This window comes from Salvelinus namaycush, chromosome 36 (genome assembly GCF_016432855.1).
Source record: "Salvelinus namaycush isolate Seneca chromosome 36, SaNama_1.0, whole genome shotgun sequence".
NCBI lineage: Eukaryota > Metazoa > Chordata > Actinopteri > Salmoniformes > Salmonidae > Salvelinus > Salvelinus namaycush.
Window position 1 is genome coordinate 26177622 of NC_052342.1, and position 20910 is coordinate 26198531.

The following is a 20910-nucleotide window of genomic DNA, read 5'->3' on the forward strand; positions in this document are numbered from 1 at the left end:
ATTGTTATGCTGAAACAGGAAAGGGCCTTCCCCAAACTTTTGCCACAAAGTTGGAAGCACAGAATCGTCTAGAATGTCATTGTATGCTGTAGCGTTAAGATTTCCCTTCACTGGAACTAAGGGGTCTAGCCCGATCCATGAAAAACAGCCGCAGACCATTAGTCCTCCTCCACCAAACTTTACAGTTGGCACTGTGCATTGTGGCAGGTAGAGTTCTCCTGGCATCTGCCAAACGCAGATTCGTCCGTCTGACTGCCAGATGGACGAAGCGTGATTCATCACGCTAAAGAACTCATTTCCATGGCTCCAAAGTCCCATGGCGCTGAGCTTTACACCACTCCAGCCGACAATTGACATTGAACATGGTGATCTTAGGCTTGTGTGCGGCTGCTCGGCCACGGAAACCCATTTCATGAAGCTTCAGACAAACAGTTCTTGTACTGACGTTGCTTCCAGAGACAGTTTGGAACTCTGTAGTGAGTGTTGCAACCCGAGGACATACCATTTTTATACGCTTCAGCACTCGGCGGTCCCGTTCTGTGAGCTTGTGTGGCCTACCACTTTGCAGCTGAGCCGTTGTTGCTCCTAGACGTTTCCACTTCACAATAACAGCACTTACAGGTGACCGGTGCAACTCTAGCAGGGAAGAAATTTGACGAACTGACTTGTTGGAAAGGTGGCATCCTACGACGGTGCCACGTTGAAAGTCACTGAACTCTTCAGTACGGGCCATTCAACAGGAAATGTTTGTCTATGGAGATTGCATGGCTGTGTGCTTGATTTTATACATCTGTCAGCAACATGTGTGGCTGAAATAGCAGAATCCACTAATTTGACGGGGTGTCCACATACTTTTGATAGAGTGAATGTGCTACACTGATTCCTTATAGAATATTTATGTAAATTGAAAATATCAGGCTGGTTTGTCAGATTAACACAGAGTATCCACCATGTTGGAACCAGACAGTTTAACATAGAGTATCCACCATGTTGGAACCAGACAGTTTAACATAGAGAATCCACCAGGATAGAACCAGACAGTTTAACATAGAGTATCCACCATGTTGGAACCAGACAGTTTAACATAGAGTATCGACCATGTTGGAACCAGACAGTTTAACATAGAGTATCGACCATGTTGGAACCAGACAGTTTAACATAGAGTATCGACCAGGATGAAACCAGACAGATTAACACAGAGTATCGACCAGGATGGAACCAGACAGTTTAACATAGAGAATCCACCAGGATAGAACCAGACAGTTTAACATAGAGAATCGACCAGGATGGAACCAGACAGTTTAACATAGAGAATCGACCAGGATGGAACCAGACAGTTTAACATAGAGAATCGACCAGGATGGAACCAGACAGTTTAACATAGAGAATCGACCAGGATGGAACCAGACAGTTTAACATAGAGTATCCACCATGTTGGAACCAGACAGTTTAACATAGAGTATCCACCATGTTGGAACCAGACAGTTTAACACAGAGTATCCACCATGTTGGAACCAGACAGTTTAACATAGAGAATCCACCAGGATAGAACCAGACAGTTTAACATAGAGAATCCACCATGTTGGAACCAGACAGTTTAACATAGAGAATCCACCATGTTGGAACCAGACAGTTTAACATAGAGAATCGACCAGGATAGAACCAGACAGTTTAACATAGAGAATCCACCATGTTGGAACCAGACAGTTTAACATAGAGAATCCACCATGTTGGAACCAGACAGTTTAACATAGAGCTTCATCTATGGCTGCCTGCAATGTTTACTGTACCTTATCCATGGGGTTCACAATAATCTCTGAGCCGTAGGCAAAGTCTTCCACAGTGTCCACCCTCACACTGGCACACTGAGAGAGGAGGAGAGGAGTTACAGCACTCACACACACACACACACACACACACACACACACACACACACACACACACACACACACACACACACACACACACACACACACACACACACACACACACACTGCCCCCCACCCCAACACCACACACTGCCCCCCACCCCAACACCACACACTGCCCCTCACCACACACTGCCCCCCACCCCAACACCACACACTGCCCCCCACCCCAACACCACACACTGCCCCCCCCCAACACCACACACTGCCCCTCACCCCAACACCACACACTGCCCCACCCCAACACCACACACTGCCCCCCCCCAACACCACACACTGCCCCTCACCCCAACACCACACACTGCCCCACCCCAACACCACACACTGCCCCCCCCTCACCTTAGCGATGACCCCCCCCCTGCCCCCCCTCACCTTAGCGATGACCCCCCCCCCTGCCCCCCCTCACCTTAGCGATGACCCCCCCCCCTGCCCCCCCCTCACCTTAGCGATGACCCCCCCCCTGCCCCCCCTCACCTTAGCGATGACCCCCCCCCTGCCCCCCCTCACCTTAGCGATGACCCCCCCCCTGCCCCCCCTCACCTTAGCGATGACCCCCCCCCCTGCCCCCCCTCACCTTAGCGATGACCCCCCCCCCTGCCCCCCCTCACCTTAGCGATGACCCCCCCCCTGCCCCCCCTCACCTTAGCGATGACCCCCCCCCTGCCCCCCCTCACCTTAGCGATGACCCCCCCCCTGCCCCCCCTCACCTTAGCGATGACCCCCCCCTGCCCCCCCTCACCTTAGCGATGACCCCCCCCCTGCCCCCCCTCACCTTAGCGATGACCCCCCCCCTGCCCCCCCTCACCTTAGCGATGACCCCCCCCCCTGCCCCCCCTCACCTTAGCGATGACCCCCCCCCCTGCCCCCCCCTCACCTTAGCGATGACCCCCCCCCTGCCCCCCCTCACCTTAGCGATGACCCCCCCCCTGCCCCCCCTCACCTTAGCGATGACCCCCCCCCTGCCCCCCCTCACCTTAGCGATGACCCCCCCCCTGCCCCCCCTCACCTTAGCGATGACCCCCCCCCTGCCCCCCCTCACCTTAGCGATGACCCCCCCCCCTGCCCCCCCCTCACCTTAGCGATGACCCCCCCCCTGCCCCCCCTCACCTTAGCGATGACCCCCCCCCTGCCCCCCCTCACCTTAGCGATGACCCCCCCCCTGCCCCCCCTCACCTTAGCGATGACCCCCCCCCTGCCCCCCCTCACCTTAGCGATGACCCCCCCCCTGCCCCCCCTCACCTTAGCGATGACCCCCCCCCTGCCCCCCCTCACCTTAGCGATGACCCCCCCCCCTGCCCCCCCTCACCTTAGCGATGACCCCCCCCCTGCCCCCCCTCACCTTAGCGATGACCCCCCCCCTGCCCCCCCTCACCTTAGCGATGACCCCCCCCCTGCCCCCCCCTCACCTTAGCGATGACCCCCCCCCCTGCCCCCCCCTCACCTTAGCGATGACCCCCCCCTGCCCCCCCTCACCTTAGCGATGACCCCCCCCCTGCCCCCCCTCACCTTAGCGATGACCCCCCCCCTGCCCCCCCTCACCTTAGCGATGACCCCCAGTATCAGTCTGTTATTGGTGACCATCTCTCTGATAGCCTCCTCATCATCTGACAAGGCAGGTAGTATGTCAGGTATCAGGTGAGCCACCCTGCCGCCGCCCAGGTAGATCCCAAAATGAGTGAACAACGTCCGGGGTACCTGAATGAATAAATAAATACAATCTAGTGTCCCAAATGGCACCCTATTCCATATATAGTGCACTACTTTTGACCAGAGCCCTATTCCCTATATAGTGCACTACTTTAGTCCAGAGCCCTATTCCCTATAGAGTGCACTACTTTAGACCAGAGCCCTATTCCCTATATAGTGCACTACTTTAGACCAGAGCCCTATTCCCTATATAGTGCACTACTTTAGACCAGAGCCCTATTCCCTATGTAGTACACTACTTTAGACCAGAACCCTATGGAACCCTATTCCCTATATAGTGCACTACTTTTAACCAGAGGGAGCCCTATGGGCCAACTATGAAGGGAATAAGGGGCCAATTGGGAGTCAAGCCATAGAGTTGCCTCAGCTATTTGACTACATTAAATGTTATTCCATACCTCCAGCAGGTCCCCTCTCTGGAACATGGAGTCATACTTCGATGGAGCTTCCTCTTTGGTTGTCGTCTGGTTTTTCCCCTTCTTTTTCTTGTCGTCTGTTTGTGCGGTGATGAACAGCAGGCCGAGGAGCGTGAGAGGAAACATGGTCCTGACACGGAGGAGGAGAAGAGGACTGGAGAGATGGACAGAATGTGGAGGAGGAGAAGAGGACTGGAGAGATGGACAGAATGTGGAGGAGGTGAGGTGGAGAGTTGACTGAGAAACAGAGAGACAGAGTGTGTAGGAGGTGAGGTGGAGAGTTGACTGAGAAACAGAGACAGAGTGTGGATAGAGAGAGAGCGGGAGAGTTGACTGAGAAACGAAGAGACAGAGTGTGGATAGAGAGAGAGCGGGAGAGTTGACTGAGAAACAGAGAGACAGAGTGTGAATAGAGAGAGAGGGGGAAAGTTCGCTACCCGGATGTTTTTAATAGTCCAGCCTCTAGCCAGGTAGGTGGAGCTGAAGGAATTAGTACTAACCACTGATCTAAGGTCAGTTTTGTCCTTCCCCAAAATGATCAAGTCTAGGATTTGACTGAGCCTGTAAACTGATCCTAGATCTGTGCCTAAGCACAACTCCTACTCAGCGCTGCAGATTAGATAGCTCTGGTCCAGGCCGTTTCATGTGGCTTGTTGACACTGAGCCTCGGTGTTAACCATCTGAACGTAACACCTTGGACCAGAGCTGTGGATTAGAGTGATGTGGACACTTTAGCTGAGTATTTCATCAATAACAAAGAAAGTCTGCATCACAATTGGCACCCTATTCCATATATTAGGACCTGGTCAAAGTAGTGTACTATGTAGGGAACACAGTGCCATAAGGTCCTGGTCTAAAGTAGTGTACTATGTAGGGAATAGGGTGCCATAGGGCCCTGGTCTAAAGTAGTGTGCTATGTAGGGAATAGGGTGCCATAGGGTCCTGGTCTAAAGTAGTGTACTATGTAGGGAATAGGGTGCCAGCCCTGGTCTAAAGTAGTGCACTATATAGGGAATAGGGTGCCAGCCCTGGTCTAAAGTAGTGCACTATATAGGGAATAGGGTGCCAGTTGGAACGTAGAGATTTGGATTTTGAAGCAGCAAGTACATAATCTTAACAGAACAATGGCATTATTTCCCAATGCTAAATCCAAGGTCTGAAATTGCACCCTAATCCCTATGTTAGCGCACTATGTTTGACCATGACCCGTGGCTCTGGTCAAACGTAGTGCGTGAGAAAATCTAGCCTGATCCCAGATCTGTTTGTGCTGTTTAGTAACTATGACCATAGGAGTCGGCAAGACAGCACAAACAGATCTGGGACCAGACTAGACAACATATACCTTTTATTTCCCCATAATGCATCATTACTGTAGGGCTGAAAAATGTACGGTAACTTTCCCCCAAAAAACTCCCTGGTTTTCCGGAAAGCCTGGCTGGAGGATTCCCCGTATGTTCTCCTTTAACCGGGAATATCTCGAGAAGGATATCTGGAACACCGGGGAATATATCGAGAAGGATATCTGGAACACCGGGGAATATATCGAGAAGGATATCTGGAACACCGGGGAATATATCGAGAAGGATATCTGGAACACCGGGGAATATATCTAGAAGGATATCTGGAACACCAGGGAATATATCTAGAAGGATATCTGGAACACCGGGGGGAATATATCGAGAAGGATATCTGGAACACCGGGGGGAATATATCTAGAAGGATATCTGGAACACCGGGGAATTTTGGGAAAGTTACTGTAATTTTTCCAGTCTTTCTGGCCAGACTCAGGGATGCTATGCAGAGAGAGGAAGTAAGAAACGTAAACAACAATGGACGGTTATATATTTAAAGGTGTGTAACCGGTGTGAAATGGGTAGCTAGTTAGCGGTGGTGCGCACTACTAGCGTTTCAATCGGTGACGTCACTCGCTCTGAGACCTTGAAGTAGTTGTTCCCCTTGCTCTGCAAGAGCCGCAGCTTTTGTGGAGCGATGGGTAACGATGCTTCGCGGGAGGCAGTTGTTGATGTGTGCAGAGGGTCCCTGGTTCGAGCCCGGGTCGGGGCGAGGAGAGGGACGGAAGCTATACCGTTACAGGTGCACTATGCAGAAATCAGTCCGCCATTTCCTGGTTGCTAAAATTCGAATAGTTTGCCTAATTTCATTTTTTTTTCAGACAAAACAAGCAATGTATAGTGTAGAGAATCATTGTACCATCTAAACCACTGTGAAATATCTTTTCAATAAACAAAAATATTGTATTTTCAGCTCTTTGAAGCTTGTGTACAAAACCGAAAGTAAAAGACCTCAAAAAAACAAAAACTTAAGAACGGGAAGCATAGAAATAACACGTATAGAACAGATCCACCGTCTCCTTAGCTTTGCTTTCAATGAGAATGACAGATCTATAACTCACGTTTCTATGTGAATTTGATCAGGGTCAAACCCCCCCCTAAAAAGTGACATATTGCATCTTTAATGATGACTGTGTTAATGTGGTGAAAGATAGAAAGAAAATGGTGCTTTCCTTCATCCACTTTCATCAGAATCAGTAGCTCCAAAACACACAGCAGGTACCCGTAAAGATAGATATTGCTGTTTAATAAGAATTGTGGCATATAAAAATATGTTAGAGGGTGGAGAGAGAGAGAGAGAGAGAGAGGGTGGAGATAGAGAGAGAGAGGGTGGAGAGAGAGAGATAGGGTGGAGAGAGAGAGAGAGGGTGGAGAGAGGGTGGAGATAGAGAGAGAGAGAGAGGGTGGAGATAGAGAGTGAGAGAGAGAGAGAGAGAGGGTGGAGATAGAGAGAGAGATGGTGGAGATAGAGAGAGAGAGGGTGGAGAGAGAGAAAGAGAGAGATGGTGGAGATAGAGAGAGAGAGGGTGGAGATAGAGAGAGAGAGGGTGGAGAGAGAGAGAGAGAGGGTGGAGATAGAGAGAGAGATGGTGGAGATAGAGAGAGAGATGGTGGAGATAGAGAGTGAGAGAGAAAGAGAGAGATGGTGGAGATAGAGAGAGAGAGGGTGGAGATAGAGAGAGAGAGGGTGGAGATAGAGAGAGAGAGGGTGTATTGAGGTACGTCGCGAGTTACAGTCTTAAGTTATAGTGATTCAGACTCAACACACACACACACACACACACACACACACACACACACACACACACACACACACACACACACACACACACACACACACACACACACACAGGTCAGTCTCAGTACACTACAGTGTTTCATGTTCAGGTATTTATTTACATAACAATAACAGTATAAAGTTTTACAATGTAAAAAAATATATACATTCTGTGCAAATGTTCATGGTTAGAGATGGGTACAAACTCAAAGGTCAATATGACTGTACTGGTGTTTTTGTGGTATGAAACATATTTAGAGCGTGACATGGGCTACTGTCTGAACACTGTCGTAATGCTGCTGTTTAGGAGTGGCAGGTAGCCTAGCGGTTAGAGTGTTGGGCCAGTAACCGAAAGGTCGCTGGTTTGAATACCGGAGCTGAGTAGGTGAAAAATATGCTGCTGTGCCCTTGAGCAAGGCCCTTCACTCTAATTGCTGATTGTACAGGTGGGTGTCTCAGGGGGAGTTGGGATATGGTGACTCTGGCTGTGACCCCCACTTCCTGCGGGTGTCTCAGGGGGAGTTGGGATATGGTGACCCTGGCCGTGACCCCCACTTCCTGCGAGTGTCTCAGGGGGAGTTGGGATATGGTGACTCTGGCTGTGACCCCCACTTCCTGCGGGTGTCTCAGTGGGAGTTGGGATATGGTGACCCTGGCTGTGACCCCCACTTCCTGCAGGTGTCTCAGGGGGGAGTTGGGATATGGTGACCCTGGCTGTGACACCCACTTCCTGCGGGTGTCTCAGGGGGAGTTGGGATATGGTGACCCTGGCTGTGACCCCCACTTCCTGCAGGTGTCTCAGGGGGAGTTGGGATATGGTGACCCTGGCTGTGACACCCACTTCCTGCGGGTGTCTCAGGGGGAGTTGGGATATGGTGACCCTGGCTGTGACCCCCACTTCCTGCAGGTGTCTCAGGGGGAGTTGGGATATGGTGACCCTGGCTGTGACACCCACTTCCTGCAGGTGTCTCAGGGGGAGTTGGGATATGGTGACCCTGGCTGTGACCCCCACTTCCTGCAGGTGTCTCAGGGGGAATTGGAATATGGTGACCCGTGAACATTTCAATTTCTGGAGATGTAAAAAAAAAGATATATATACCTATATACATATTATCAAAATTCATATTGAAATGAAATGGAATTGCAGAATTCCCAGAATCAGCCTGCCATCCAGAGGGTGAAGGGGATGAGGAGGGTGGGAAGCGTGGTGTAAGGGGACATTCCCAGAACGAGAACAGACAGAATTCCCAGGAACCCAGTCAGCGGAACACTCCTGTGATCCCGGATGACAGATTTCAGCCAATCACAGAACTAGAAGGAAAAACATGGAAAAGATGGTTAATATTATAGTGATAGACAAGGGGGAAGATTTAGAGGGCAAGTGTGTGTGTGTGTAGGAGTGTTGTGCCCTGTAGTAGAATATATTACAGGGAGGAGAAGATCACCCGTGTTAAATTTTGTGCCCTGTAGTAGACTATATTACAGGGAGGAGATCACCCGTGTTAAATGTTGTGCCCTGTAGTAGACTATATTACAGGGAGGAGAAGATCACCCGTGTTAAATGTTGTGCCCTGTAGTAGACTATATTACAGGGAGGAGAAGATCACCCGTGTTAAATGTTGTGACCTGTAGTAGACTATATTACAGGGAGAAGGAGATCACCCGTGTTAAATGTTGTGCCCTGTAGTAGAATATATTACAGGGAGGAGGAGATCACCCGTGTTAAATGTTGTGACCTGTAGTAGACTATATTACAGGGAGGAGGAGATCACCCATGTTAAATGTTGTGCCCTGTAGTAGAATATATTACAGGGAGGAGGAGATCACCCGTGTTAAATGTTGTGACCTGTAGTAGACTATATTACAGGGAGGAGGAGATCACCCGTGTTAAATGTTGTGACCTGTAGTAGACTATATTACAGGGAGAAGGTCACCCGTGTTAAATGTTGTGCCCTGTGGTAGACTATATTACAGGGAGAAGGTCACCCGTGTTAAATGTTGTGCCCTGTAGTAGACTATATTACAGGGAGAAGGTCACCCGTGTTAAATGTTGTGCCCTGTAGTAGACTATATTACAGGGAGAAGGTCACCCGTGTTAAACGTTGTGCCCTGTAGTAGACTATATTACAGGGAGGAGGAGATCACCCGTGTTAAACGTTGTGCCCTGTAGTAGACTATATTACAGGGAGAAGGAGATCACCCGTGTTAAATGTTGTGCCCTGTAGTAGAATATATTACAGGGAGGAGGAGATCACCCGTGTTAAATGTTGTGACCTGTAGTAGACTATATTACAGGGAGGAGGAGATCACCCGTGTTAAATGTTGTGCCCTGTAGTAGAATATATTACAGGGAGGAGGAGATCACCCGTGTTAAATGTTGTGACCTGTAGTAGACTATATTACAGGGAGGAGGAGATCACCCGTGTTAAATGTTGTGACCTGTAGTAGACTATATTACAGGGAGGAGGAGATCACCCGTGTTAAATGTTGTGACCTGTAGTAGACTATATTACAGGGAGGAGGAGATCACCCGTGTTAAATGTTGTGCCCTGTAGTAGAATATATTACAGGGAGGAGGAGATCACCCGTGTTAAATGTTGTGACCTGTAGTAGACTATATTACAGGGAGGAGGAGATCACCCGTGTTAAATGTTGTGACCTGTAGTAGACTATATTACAGGGAGAAGGTCACCCGTGTTAAATGTTGTGCCCTGTAGTAGAATATATTACAGGGAGGAGGAGATCACCCGTGTTAAATGTTGTGACCTGTAGTAGACTATATTACAGGGAGGAGAAGATCACCCGTGTTAAATGTTGTGCCCTGTAGTGGACTATCTGAGTGCCATAACATGTCTCATTTGTTCAATATCAGATACACAGATACACATTCCTTTAGGACAAAAAACACATATTTTTTTGTGTGTCTCAGTCTGTCTCAGACTCTCTCTCTCTCTCTCTTCCCCCCTCTCTTTCCTCCTCTCTCTCTCTCTTTCCTGCTCTCTCTCTCCCTCCCTCTCTCCCTCCCTTTCCTCCTCTCCTCCTCTGTCTCTCCCTCCCTTTCCTCCCTCTCTCTCTCTCCCTCCCTTTCCTCCTTCTCTCTCTCTCTCTCCCTCCTCTCCCTCTCTCCCTCTCTCTCACTGGCTCTGAAGTAAGCAAGTGCTACAGAATGCTATTCTGTCTCTGCTTCTACTCTGCGGTAGCTGGTCTTTGTAGCCTACATATCAAGTTACAGTCAAATATGTCAAAAGTTGTTGAATAAGTTCCCATCCCGACTGGGCTACTACTGCCCGTCTCAAATGGCACCCTGTTGATTCTTTAGGCTTTATAGTACACTACTTTTGAACAGGGCCTATAGAGTCTGGATAAACGTAGTACACTATATAGGGAATAGTGTGCCAACCCTGGTCTAAAGTAGTGCACTATATAGGGAATAGGGTGCCAGCCCTGGTCAAAAGTAGTGCACTATACAGGGAATAGGGTGCCATTTGGGACATATTTCAGGGCTCATTTCGGGGGAATCATGGTTAGTCTATAAAAGGTCCAGAAAACCTCAACTACCCCTCCTGGCCAACAGTGCTGCCAGTCCTCAACTCTGGTTAAAATCACCTCCCCAAATACTGCAGTGATTTGGCCTGTCGACAATAGAACCGTTGTTCTCCATTTGTCTTGTGAAACGACCAACGAACCAGGTTTCCCACTAAGAACATTAAGCCAGTAACGCAACGTAGCACGTTTAAAATAAACGTAGGAAACCATATCCCCCTGCATTATGGTCTTGACGAGAAGAGGGGAATAAAAAAACTGTCGGGGGAGGTTCTCTTCTGCACTGTTCGACCAATCCAGTAAATGTGGAGGAGGAGTTCAGATGGCGTGTCACGTTGTTAACGGACAAAAGAGGAAGTGACATCACATCAGCTCTCTTTCCATTTCCCCTGAAAACCGGATACATCCGGTTGTTAAAAACTTGACTGATATTAAAGCCAGTGACGTGTGTGTGGATCAACCGCCTCGCATACACACCTTCTATAGAAGACATATGTCTAGGTTTAATATTCTACTTCAATTTCTTTGTGTGCCTTCTTCTGTTATATATATATATATATTTATATATATTTATCATCGTTTTATTCATTCAACTTTTGAATTATTCTTCACTTATTGATATTGCATTGTGGAGAGATGAACCTGTAAGTAGGCCTGAGCATTTCATTGCACTTTGTATATGACAAATAAACAAACTTGAATTAACAAACTTGAACTTGAAAAGAGGTTGTATTTTAGCCTGGTCCCGGATCTGGTTGTTCTCTTGCCAAATCCATTGCTCATTGAATGGGCCCTGGTCTAAAGTAGTGCACTATATAGGGAATAGGGTGCCAGCTCCGGTTAAAATTAGTGCACTATATAGGGAATAGGGTGCCAGCTCCGGTTAAAAGTAGTGCACTATATAGGGAATAGGGTGCCAGCTCCGGTTAAAAGTAGTGCACTATATAGGGAATAGGGTGCAAGGCCTGGTCTAAAGTAGTGCACTATATAGGGAATAGGGTGCCAGCCCTGGTTAAAAGTAGTGCACTATATAGGGAATAGGGTGCCACTTGGGATGTATAGCCTCAACTTGCTCTTTTAGCAGAACCAATGGAATAGAATGAACAGAACCAATGGAATAGAATGAACAGAACCAATGGAATAGAATGAACAGAACCAATGAAATAGAATGAACAGAACTCGCCGACAGGTTCTACAAGAGAACGGAGCTAAGAACAGAGTTATTTTCTGCCTGGCGCTCTAAGAACAACAGTTAAAAACAACAGACATTAAAATTGTCTATACTAGTCTAGCTTAGCTGTACTCATTGGTGCTCATTTAAAAACAAAACAAAACTCAGACTCTCACCACACCTGCAGACTAAGAAGCCTGGTGAGCCGATCAACTGCAAATGTCCTAATTTAAATACTGTGTTGATGTTATGATACACTGCCTTTCCGTAGTTTAATCACTCGGACTGGTCCACATTTGTGACTTGTTTCAGGAAGCAAGGACTATGTCGCGCGTCACTGTTTCACAGGAGTGGCATTTGAACTTTTTTTTTTTAATATGATATGGTCATTATTTGAACTGGCTAGCCAGCTAACTTAACTTTAGCTAGCCAGCTAACTTATTTTTAGCTAGCCAGCTAACTTATTTTTAGCTAGCCAGCTAACTTATTTTTAGCTAGCCAGCTAACTTATTTTTAGCTAGCCAGCTAACTTAACTTTAGCTAGCCAGCTAACTTAACTTTAGCTAGCCAGCTAACTGAACTTTAGCTAGCCAGCTAACTGAACTTTAGCTAGCCAGCTAACTGAACTTTAGCTAGCCAGCTAACTGAACTTTAGCTAGCCAGCTAACTGAACTTTAGCTAGCCAGCTAACTTAACTTTAGCTAGCCAGCTAACTGAACTTTAGCTAGCCAGCTAACTGAACTTTAGCTAGCCAGCTAACTGAACTTTAGCTAGCCAGCTAACTGAACTTTAGCTAGCCAGCTAACTTATTTTTAGCTAGCCAGCTAACAATTTAGAAACAAACCAAAACATTGTTTTGAAATGTTCCTGTTTTTTTCTAGATTGACATGTACTACATTCATTTTTTTAAACGGTTGGGTTTATTGGTGTTACAATAGACCAGTGATGTTGGACCGCCAGGCTGCGACAGAGCCTGGGGCGAACCCAGAGACTCTGGTGGCGCAGTTAGCACTGCGATGCAGTGCCCTAGACCACTGCGCCACCCGGGAGGCCCACATTCATTTTTTTAAACGGTTGGGTTTATTGGTGTTACAATAGACCAGTGATGTTGGACCGTCAGGCTGCTGACGTCATGCAGCCTGCCGTTTTTGTGTTGATACTTTCTCATACAACGACAATGACAAGTTTGACGTCGGACGACAATGGAAGGTTCACGACGTCACTGCGATAACTATATACAGACATGTCAAAAGACGTGTTACAAAACCAGCCTTTAGTCTTGAAATCTACACCCCATTTCAGTATCACGAGTGAATCCTTTAAAATAGATGGCTGGGGCTAAGGCTTAAGAGGGTGTGAACGATGCTGAATGGGTGTAGACAAAAGAAGAAGCTATTCCCTAGATACCAAAACATTCAAGGGACATTTTCTCAAAAGTGGAGTCACAAGTTTATACAACTTTCAAAGCATAATTACTTTCCCATTGTTCCTCAACTGTAGTGTTTGATATACCATGTTCTAGCTCTGAGTCTCTACTTTTGTAAAAAATAAATAAACATTTCAAATGTTGCTACATAAGATTGAATCGAGCCGTTGCCACACATTTTCATGTCGGTCTGTCTTTGTTTTAGGGCATGGGATACAGGGGAGGTCCGTCTTTGTTTTAGGGCATGGGATACAGGGGAGGTCCGTCTTTGTTTTAGGGCATGGGATACAAGGGAGGTTGATCCCGTTTTGTGGTCCAGGAAACTTGGACAAATCATTTGCTGCATGCTAAATGGCACCTTATTCACATAAGGCACTACTTTAGGCCACAGAAGGGCACTAGTTTAAACCACAGCAAGGCACTACTTTAAACCAGAACAGGGCACTACTTTAGACCAGAACAGGGCTCTACTTTAGACCAGAGGAGGGCTCTACTTTAGACCAGAGGAGGGCTCTACTTTAGACCACAGCAGGGCACTATTTTAGACCAGAGGAGGGCTCTACTTTAGACCAGAGCAGGGCACTACTTTAGACCAGAGGAGGGCTCTACTTTAGACCAGAGGAGGGATCTACTTTAGACCAGAGCAGGGCACTACTTTAGACCAGAGGAGGGCACTACTTTAGACCAGAGCAGGGCACTACTTTAGACCAGAGGAGGGCTCTACTTTAGACCAGAGGAGGGCTCTACTTTAGACCAGAGGAGGGCACTACTTTAGACCAGAACAGGGCTCTACTTTAGACCAGAGGAGGGCACTACTTTAGACCAGAGCAGGGCACTACTTTAGACCAGAGGAGGGCTCTACTTTAGACCAGAGGAGGGCTCTACTTTAGACCAGAGGAGGGCTCTACTTTAGACCAGAGGAGGGCTCTACTTTAGACCAGAGGAGGGCACTACTTTAGACCAGAGGAGAGCTCTACTTTAGACCAGAACAGGGCACTACTTTAGACCAGAACAGGGCACTACTTTAGACCAGAGGAGGGCACTACTTTAGACCAGAGTAGGGCACTACTTTAGACCAGAGGAGGGCACTACTTTAGACCAGAGGAGGGCTCTACTTTAGACCAGAGCAGGGCACTACTTTAGACAGAACAGGGCACTACTTTAGACCAGAGGAGGGCACTACTTTAGACCACAGCAGGGCACTACTTTAGACCAGAGGAGGGCACTACTTTAGACCACAGCAGGGCACTACTTTAGACCAGAGGAGGGCACTACTTTAGACCAGAGCAGGGCACTACTTTAGACCAGAGGAGGGCACTACTTTAGACCAGAGCAGGGCACTACTTTAGACCAGAGGAGGGCACTACTTTAGACCAGAACAGGGCTCTACTTTAGACCAGAACAGGGCACTACTTTAGACCAGAGGAGGGCTCTACTTTAGACCAGAGGAGGGCACTACTTTAGACCAGAGGAGGGCTCTACTTTAGACCAGAGGAGGGCTCTACTTTAGACCAGAGGAGGGCTCTACTTTAGACCAGAGGAGGGCACTACTTTAAACCAGAGCAGGGCACTACTTTAGACCACAGCAGGGCACTAGTTTAGATCCTGGCCAAAATGAGTGCACCATAATAGGCCTATATAGGGAATAGGGTGCCAGCCCTGGTCTAAAGTAGTGCACTATATAGGGAATAGGGTGCCAGTCCTGGTCTAAAGTAGTGCACTATATAGGGAATAGGGTGCCAGTCCTGGTCTAAAGTAGTGCACTATATAGGGAATAGGGTGCCAGTCCTGGTCTAAAGTAGTGCACTATATAGGGAATAGGGTGCCAGTCCTGGTCTAAAGTAGTGCACTATATAGGGAATATGGTGCCAGTCCTGGTCTAAAGTAGTGCACTATATAGGGAATAGGGTGCCAGTCCTGGTCTAAAGTAGTGCACTATACAGGGAATATGGTGCCAGTCCTGGTCTAAAGTAGTGAACTATACAGGGAATAGGGTGCCAGTCCTGGTCTAAAGTAGTGCACTATACAGGGAATAGGGTGCCAGTCCTGGTCTAAAGTAGTGCACTATACAGGGAATAGGGTGCCAGTCCTGGTCTAAAGTAGTGCACTATACAGGGAATAGGGTGCCAGTCCTGGTCTAAAGTAGTGCACTATACAGGGAATAGGGTGCCAGTCCTGGTCTAAAGTAGTGCACTATACAGGGAATAGGGTGCCAGTCCTGGTCTAAAGTAGTGCACTATACAGGGAATAGGGTGCCAGTCCTGGTCTAAAGTAGTGCACTATACAGGGAATAGGGTGCCAGTCCTGGTCTAAAGTAGTGCACTATACAGGGAATAGGGTGCCAGTCCTGGTCTAAAGTAGTGCACTATACAGGGAATATGGTGCCAGTCCTGGTCTAAAGTAGTGCACTATACAGGGAATAGGGTGCCAGTCCTGGTCTAAAGTAGTGCACTATACAGGGAATAGGGTGCCAGTCCTGGTCTAAAGTAGTGCACTATACAGGGAATATGGTGCCAGTCCTGGTATAAAGTAGTGCACTATACAGGGAATAGGGTGCCAGTCCTGGTCTAAAGTAGTGCACTATACAGGGAATATGGTGCCAGTCCTGGTCTAAAGTAGTGCACTATACAGGGAATAGGGTGCCAGCTCTGGTTAAAAGTAGTGCACTATATAGGGAATAGGGTGCCAGTCCTGGTCTAAAGTAGTGCACTATATAGGGAATAGGGTGCCAGTCCTGGTCTAAAGTAGTGCACTATACAGGGAATAGGGTGCCAGTCCTGGTCTAAAGTAGTGCACTATACAGGGAATAGGGTGCCAGTCCTGGTCTAAAGTAGTGCACTATACAGGGAATAGGGTGCCAGTCCTGGTCTAAAGTAGTGCACTATACAGGGAATAGGGTGCCAGTCCTGGTCTAAAGTAGTGCACTATACAGGGAATAGGGTGCCAGTCCTGGTCTAAAGTAGTGCACTATACAGGGAATAGGGTGCCAGTCCTGGTCTAAAGTAGTGCACTATACAGGGAATAGGGTGCCAGTCCTGGTCTAAAGTAGTGCACTATACAGGGAATAGGGTGCCAGTCCTGGTCTAAAGTAGTGCACTATACAGGGAATATGGTGCCAGTCCTGGTCTAAAGTAGTGCACTATATAGGGAATAGGGTGCAAGTCCTGGTCTAAAGTAGTGCACTATACAGGGAATAGGGTGCCAGTCCTGGTCTAAAGTAGTGCACTATACAGGGAATAGGGTGCCAGTCCTGGTCTAAAGTAGTGCACTATACAGGGAATAGGGTGCCAGTCCTGGTCTAAAGTAGTGCACTATACAGGGAATAGGGTGCCAGTCCTGGTCTAAAGTAGTGCACTATACAGGGAATAGGGTGCCAGTCCTGGTCTAAAGTAGTGCACTATACAGGGAATATGGTGCCAGTCCTGGTCTAAAGTAGTGCACTATATAGGGAATAGGGTGCAAGTCCTGGTCTAAAGTAGTGCACTATACAGGGAATAGGGTGCCAGTCCTGGTCTAAAGTAGTGCACTATACAGGGAATAGGGTGCCAGTCCTGGTCTAAAGTAGTGCACTATACAGGGAATAGGGTGCCAGTCCTGGTCTAAAGTAGTGCACTATATAGGGAATAGGGTGCCATTTGGGATGCAAACATTGTCTGCCTTGTCCGTCATGATCACAATTGCTCTATAAACATTGGCCCATATTGATGCACATCATTGACATTTCTCACAGAATAAAGTAGACCAGAGGAGGGAACTACTTTAGGCCACAGCAGGGCCTCGTCATGATCACAGGCCCATATTGATGCACATCATTGACATTTCTCACAGAATAAAGTAGAGTAGTGAGCCTTTTTTGTTGTTGTCTATTTTACTTGAGATTAATCAAACGATCCTGCTTTATCATAGCTTACTTTGAATGGAGTTATAGACTAACTTTTTTAACATTTTAAATCAAGGCATATAAGCCTATCACCTAAACCAGCAATTACTAGTTCACAGCATTCACCTAAATCTATAGATGGATATATTTATGTTTAAATATTCAAATTCTGCAACTAGTTATAGAAACGGGCAGAGTCCTGAAGCATCACTCTGTGAAAAGATCTCACCAGCGCGCAACAGTTCCAAGAGCGCACACAGGACGCACACCCAATGTACAATCAACACTTATAGGGACCTATGAAATGTACGGTCTGTATAGTGAAACACCGTTATCGTGTTGCAGTTAGCTGAACTTTGGGATATATAGCTCTCTTAAAGATGGCATCTTCAAAAGGTCCGTGCTGCGCGTAAAAAAAAAGAAAAGAAGGAAGACCAATATCTAGGCCGACATCAATATGTTACCTTGTCTGTCTGAATGCTGATCGCGCTGCCGTAACGGCAATAAGTAACGAAATGTTCACAGTTATTCCACAGCAAGCTGTAAGGTATCTTCCCAACCATTTCCTCTGCTCTCCTCGCAATCTCTTCGCCATCCAACGGTCGTCTCTGCACGGTAGTGTCCATAACGTTAAGTAGAATTGACGCGCCGTAGGCAAAGTCCTCAACAGTATCCACCCGAATGCTGGCGCTCTTGGATAGAACGCCAAGAACTAAGCGTTTGTTAGTTACCATCACCTGGATGGAACGCTTGTCCGTTGTCAAGAGTGGCAAGATATCCGGAATCAGATGTGCCACCCGGTTGTCCCCTAAATAGATGCCGAAATGAGTGAATAGAGTCCGGGGAACTTCTAACAAGTCTCCCCGCTGGTATAGTGAGTCTGGGAGTGCGGTGCCGGCGGAGGGATCGGGGACCTCCTCTTTCTCGCAGTGATTTGTAACTATCTTCTTCTCCCTCTCTCTCTGTGTGTCTGAAAAAAACAGACTGGTCCTGAAGTGATTGAAGACATTGAGGTGAGTGAGGAAGAGTACTTTTTCCAGGAGTAATGTGAGCGAATTCAACATATTTATTGGAGGGAATTTCTTGTTCTTGTTTTTTCCGAGATGTTGTCCTCCTCGCCTCGCGCTCCTCTATCGTCTTCAGCTCCCGGCCAATTTCAACGCCGAGCCCACGTTGACGTCGTGAGGGATTCGATGATCCGATTGGCTGCTGTTTGAAAGCAGAGTATTCCGGTAGGTAGTCTTCATTCTGAAGAGAGAGAGAGAGAGAGAGAGAGAGAGAGAGAGAGAGAGAGAGAGAGAGAACAGCTTGTTGACTTCTTACATTATGTTCTCAAGGCTACATGCAGACCACAACTAGTTACAGACGGGTAGCCTATCTACCACAATATATTCTAGTGATGAGTTGTATGAGTGTCAATAGCCTAATAGGTCTATTGAATCATGTATGGTTAATGTTGTGCCTTTCACAACATCATTTAAAAAATATATATTTATTTAACATTTATTTAACTAGGCAAGTCAGTTAAGAATAAATTATTATTTACAATGACGTCCTACCAAAAGGCAAAAGGCCTCCTGCGGGGATGGAGGGCCAGGGATTTAAAAAATAAATACAATATAAATATAGGACGTAACAACACATCACAACAAGAGAGACCTATTAGACAACAACTTAACAGCAAGACATGACAACACAGCATGGTTGCAACACAACATTATACTGTTGCCAGAGGGTCATAGTGAGTTTACAGCACACTGTGTACTGAATTGGTGCATGACAATGTAATGCATTTGAGTGTCTACGTCTGGTGTGTGTACGTGTGTGTGAGCAATTGTGTGTGTGTGTGTGTGTCCGTGTGTGTGTGTCCGTGTGTGTGTGTGTGTGTCTGTGTGTCCCTGTGTCTGTGTGTGTGTGTGTGTGTGTGTGTCCGTGTGTGTGTGTCCGTGTGTGTGTGTCCGTGTCTGTGTGTCTCGTAAACAGGAGAGTGTTCAGTTTGGTTAAAGAACGGAACAGGAGAGTGTTCAGTTTGGTTAAAGAACGGAACAGGAGAGTGTTCAGTTTGGTTAAAGAACGGAACAGGAGAGTGTTCAGTTTGGTTAAAGAACGGAACAGGAGAGTGTTCAGTTTGGTTAAAGAACAGAACAGAAGAGTGTTCAGTTTGGTTAAAGAACGGAACAGGAGAGTGTTCAGTTTGGTTAAAGAACGGAACAGGAGAGTGTTCAGTTTGGTTAAAGAACAGAACAGAAGAGTGTTCAGTTTGGTTAAAGAACGGAACAGGAGAGTGTTCAGTTTGGTTAAAGAACGGAACAGGAGAGTGTTCAGTTTGGTTAAAGAACGGAACAGGAGAGTGTTCAGTCTGGTTAAAGAACGGAACAGGAGAGTGTTCTAAAGAGCCTGTAGGAAAGAGGAAGCCGGGGTGTGACCATATGGCAATCATTAGATCCCTGGAGAACTGGGACAACCAGCCTATTCACTCACACGCACACACACACACACACACACACACACACACACACACACACACACACACACACACACACACACACACACACACACACACACACACACACACACACACACACACACACACACACACACACACACACACACACACACACACACACACACACACACACACACACACACGTACTGTAACCATTGATCAACCAACTCAAATGGGATTGAGATATCACCATTGGATTTTAGTGTCCGTACTTACTGAGAGAGAGAGAGAGGAATAGAGAGTGGAGGTTAGAGAGAGGTGGGAGAGACCGAGAGATAAAGACAGGGAGACAGGGGGAGAGGAGGTTGAGAGAGGAATAGAGAGAGGAAAGAGAGAGAGAGGAGGTTGAGAGAGAAGGTTGAGAGAGGAATAGAGAGAGAGAAGAGACAGAGAGAGGGGGAGAGGAGGTTGAGAGAGGAATAGAGAGAGAGGAGAGAGACAGAGAGTGGAGGTTAGAGAGAGAGAGAGAGAGAGAGAGAGAGAGAGAGAGAGAGAGAGAGAGAGAGAGAGAGAGAGAGAGAGAGAGAGAGAGAGAGGAGGTTGAGAGAGAAAACGTCTATGGAAATATTGCATTATATTTCATATTCATTAAAAAACATACAGGCAAGGATTGCTAATGTTGGCAGTTATAGAGAAGTGGGGCTCAATACGATCAACCAGTCATCCATTATGCTAATGTCTCTGATCTGAATCTTTATATTCAGATTATGGTACAGGACATGGAAGGTTGTTCAGATGGATGGAGTCACAGTACAGTTGAGTTAGTTTAAATGATTGACATTTGACATTTCAGTTGGCATTAGTCTGGGATTCTTGTCATGATTGGCTGGGGTTAGGATTGGCCAGCCGCTGGGTAACAAAGTATGTATGTGTTTCTGCGGAGAGAGAGAAATAACAAATAATAATAGTAGTACGTGAATGCATAATTAAGTTATCAAATACTATAGTAACGATAGTACCATAACGATAGTACGTGAATGCATAATTAAGTTATATCAAATACTATAATATGAATAAATTGCAATATAAACATACAATTATTAAACATATTAATAGCGATATGCAAAATACAAAATGTGATGAACCTATGCAATTACAGCAACAAGATATCAATTTGAATGTTAAACGTGGGATACAGTAACATGTGGTGTTGTAGTCTAGATCAGGTTCAAATGGAAGTGGCTGTATAGTGTAGCTGTAACGG

At 47.0% G+C, this 20910-nt stretch overlaps 2 protein-coding genes across 2 annotated transcripts in view; both read right to left on the minus strand.

Annotated features, from left to right (window-relative positions):
* The window catches only part of LOC120030189 (lecithin retinol acyltransferase-like), an 18646-nt gene extending 14469 nt beyond the window's left edge, over positions 1–4177 (minus strand). Inside the window, exons 1-3 of the mRNA XM_038975539.1 lie at positions 4034–4177; positions 3468–3623; positions 1791–1865 (exon numbers count right to left, since the gene is read on the minus strand). Coding sequence (XP_038831467.1) covers positions 1791–1865; positions 3468–3623; positions 4034–4177 — 375 coding nt within the window. The remainder of the gene's footprint in view (positions 1–1790; positions 1866–3467; positions 3624–4033) is intronic.
* A 3967-nt stretch (positions 4178–8144) lies between these two features.
* Positions 8145–18438, minus strand: lratb.1 (lecithin retinol acyltransferase b, tandem duplicate 1). The gene is made up of 2 exons (XM_038976142.1): positions 17665–18438; positions 8145–8491 (listed from the first exon to the last, which is right to left on the minus strand). Exons 1-2 carry the CDS (start codon positions 18262–18264, stop codon positions 8339–8341), a joined length of 753 nt encoding a protein of 250 aa, XP_038832070.1. The 5' UTR covers positions 18265–18438; the 3' UTR covers positions 8145–8338.
* Positions 18439–20910: the final 2472 nt, after the last annotated feature.

Coding starts and splice junctions, on each gene's coding strand:
- lratb.1 (XM_038976142.1), bottom strand. CDS start 18,264: ATGTTGAATTCGCTCACATTACTCCTGGAAAAAGTACTCTTCCTCACT. Junction 8,492..17,664: donor TCAGCATTCAGACAGACAAG/GTAACATATTGA, acceptor TTTTCCTTCTAG/TTCTGTGATTGGCTGAAATC.